The sequence below is a fragment of the Osmerus mordax genome, chromosome 2 (genome assembly GCF_038355195.1).
Source record: "Osmerus mordax isolate fOsmMor3 chromosome 2, fOsmMor3.pri, whole genome shotgun sequence".
NCBI classification, from domain to species: domain Eukaryota; kingdom Metazoa; phylum Chordata; class Actinopteri; order Osmeriformes; family Osmeridae; genus Osmerus; species Osmerus mordax.
This window is the reverse complement of record NC_090051.1, coordinates 22,494,295-22,496,794: the sequence shown is the minus strand read 5'-3', so window position 1 is coordinate 22,496,794 and position 2,500 is coordinate 22,494,295. Positions and strand designations below refer to the sequence as shown.

The 2,500-nt window shown below is 52.0% G+C and overlaps 1 protein-coding gene across 1 annotated transcript in view; it reads right to left on the bottom strand.

Moving 5' to 3' along the window:
* hecw2a (HECT, C2 and WW domain containing E3 ubiquitin protein ligase 2a) overlaps positions 1 to 2,500 on the bottom strand; it is a 13,809-nt gene that overhangs the window by 2,767 nt on the left and 8,542 nt on the right. The window contains 5 exon segments of the mRNA XM_067261546.1: positions 370 to 499; positions 862 to 960; positions 1,100 to 1,252; positions 1,374 to 1,487; positions 1,658 to 1,778. Of these exon segments, the coding sequence (XP_067117647.1) occupies positions 370 to 499; positions 862 to 960; positions 1,100 to 1,252; positions 1,374 to 1,487; positions 1,658 to 1,778 (617 nt within the window).

Below are 2,500 nucleotides of genomic sequence, written 5' to 3'. Positions count from 1 at the left end.
TACACACACTAACACACACACACACGCTGGGAATACACACGCTAACACACACACATGCTGGGAATACACACACTAACACACGCACACGCTGGGAATACACACACTAACACACACACGCTGGAATACACACACACTAACACACACACGCTGGGAATACACACACACTAACACACACGCCGGGAATACACACACTAACACACACACACGCTGGGAATACACACACTAACACACACACACGCTGGGAATACACACACTAACACACACACACGCTGGGAATACACACACTAACACACACACAGGGTGGGAATACACACACTAACACACACACACAGGCTGGGAACACACACACACACACACAGTTCACCACACCTGTCCGAACACCTCCTCGTTGACGGTGAAGGTGAGGTCCAGCATGTCCTCGATGTCGTTGTCCTTCATCCACTGCAGGCTCTGGTGGAACTCCTCGTCCAGGAACTCCAGGTCACTCAGGTCACACAGGCTGCAGGGGTCAAAGGTCAGACATACATCAGGTGCCTCACATTAAAACATTTGATTCAACTACAAAGCTGAAGTTTCTCCTTGCTAAGTGAGTTTTTTTTCTCACACTAGTAGAGTTGTGCATCTCTGACTACAAGCATAGCTCCAGCATAGAGCGTCTCTCTGCAGATCCAGAGATCACAGGTTTAAATCCCCCCTGTGTAGGTCACTTTGGATAAAAGCATAAGCTAAATGAATACATCAGACTACATTAGGGTCCTACTGGGATCCTATTTGGCAGGGGTGGCACTCTGACGAAGCCATTAATCCAGCGTCGCCCCCTGCTGCTGGGGAGGCTAGCCAGGGCAGCGTGGACAGACTCACATGCGCAGTAGGCCCTTGTAGAACGGGCGGGTGAAGAAGGCGTCCAGCAGGTACTGGTGGATCAGAGCCAGACCCAGGATACGGCCGCTAAAACGAAACCTGGCAACACAAACACACAAAGAGTACAGTGATGATGCGCTCTCTCTCATCCCCCCCCCCCCCTCTCTCTCTCTTTCTTGACTTATTATAATGTTTTATAACAGCCCACGTTCATCCTTCTCCACCGGCAGCATCTCACCATTCGTGATGGTTGTCCACGAAGGCCGACATGGGGCTGATCTGCACAGTGTAGGTGTCGTTGGCTGAGTACTCAAACAGACCATAATAAGGGTTGAAGAGCTCTCGAGACACCAGGAAGAAGAACTCTCTGGAGGGGCCGCTGTAGTCAAGACTACCACACACACACACACACACACACAGGTGTATAGGTGAGCACACACATGAACAAATACACACAGGCCGTCAGACACACACTTGTCCAGTGGAGTGTACACACTGGGAGGCAGACTCACCCCTCCTCCCCCACAAAGCTGACGTACAGCTTGCTCCTCTGCAGGTCTTTACGTGAGTAACACATGATCTGGTTGAAGGCATCTTCCAGGAGGTGGTCTCTGCGGATGATCAGCCTGAAGGAACACACACACACACACACACAAACAATCACCAAAAACTCATATAATTTTTCCATTTGAGCATATACATTCCAATGCTCCATCCTTCACATCAGGTGTGCTGTGACTTCCTGCAGCAGCATCAGAAGCCTGGACAGTAGGGGTAGTACTGTTGAGACACTCACTTGACCTTCCCCGGTCCCTGGCCGTAGCCCTTGGTCTCCAGCTTGCGGTAGAAATTCCTCAGCTTGGCTTCAAAGTCTCGCTTGTACGGAGCGGGGGCCCTGGCGTTGGCTCGCTGAGTCCCTGGGAGACGGGAGAGAGAGGGTCAGAGATAGGAGAGACCAGAGAGAGAGGGTCAGAGACAGGAGAGACCAGAGAGAGGGTCAGAGACAGGAGAGACCAGATGAGGGTCAGAGAGAGGAGAGACCAGAGAGAGAGGGTCAGAGACAGGAGAGACCAGAGAGAGAGGGTCAGAGAGAGGAGAGACCAGAGAGAGAGGGTCAGAGACAGGAGAGACCAGAGAGAGAGGGTCAGAGAGAGGAGAGACCAGAGAGAGAGGGTCAGAGAGAGGAGAGACCAGAGAGAGAGGGTCAGAGAGAGGAGAGACCAGAGAGAGAGGGTCAGAGACAGGAGAGACCAGAGAGAGAGGGTCAGAGATACAGCACAGAGACACAGGGAGGAGTAGCGACAGGTTGGGTCCATGCAGGTTAATCCAAGAATCTCAGATGTACTCGATGTAAATTTAGATTTATTATCTTCAGGGGTAAAAAAAAAAGTAATTGAAGAGCACTAAGCAATTTTTCCGGATCAAGGCTTTGTTTCATTATCTTGTCTGGGCTCGGTTGAATAGTTTAGGATTGGAAGGAGGAGAGGAGGTGAGAGGGGGAGATGGAGAGGAGAGGAGGGGAGAGGGGGAGATGGGAGGTGAGGAGGGGGGAGATGGGAGGAGAGGAGGGGAGAGGGGGAGATGGGAGGTGAGAGGGGGAGATGGGAGGTGAGAGGGGGAGATGGGAGGTGAGAGGGGG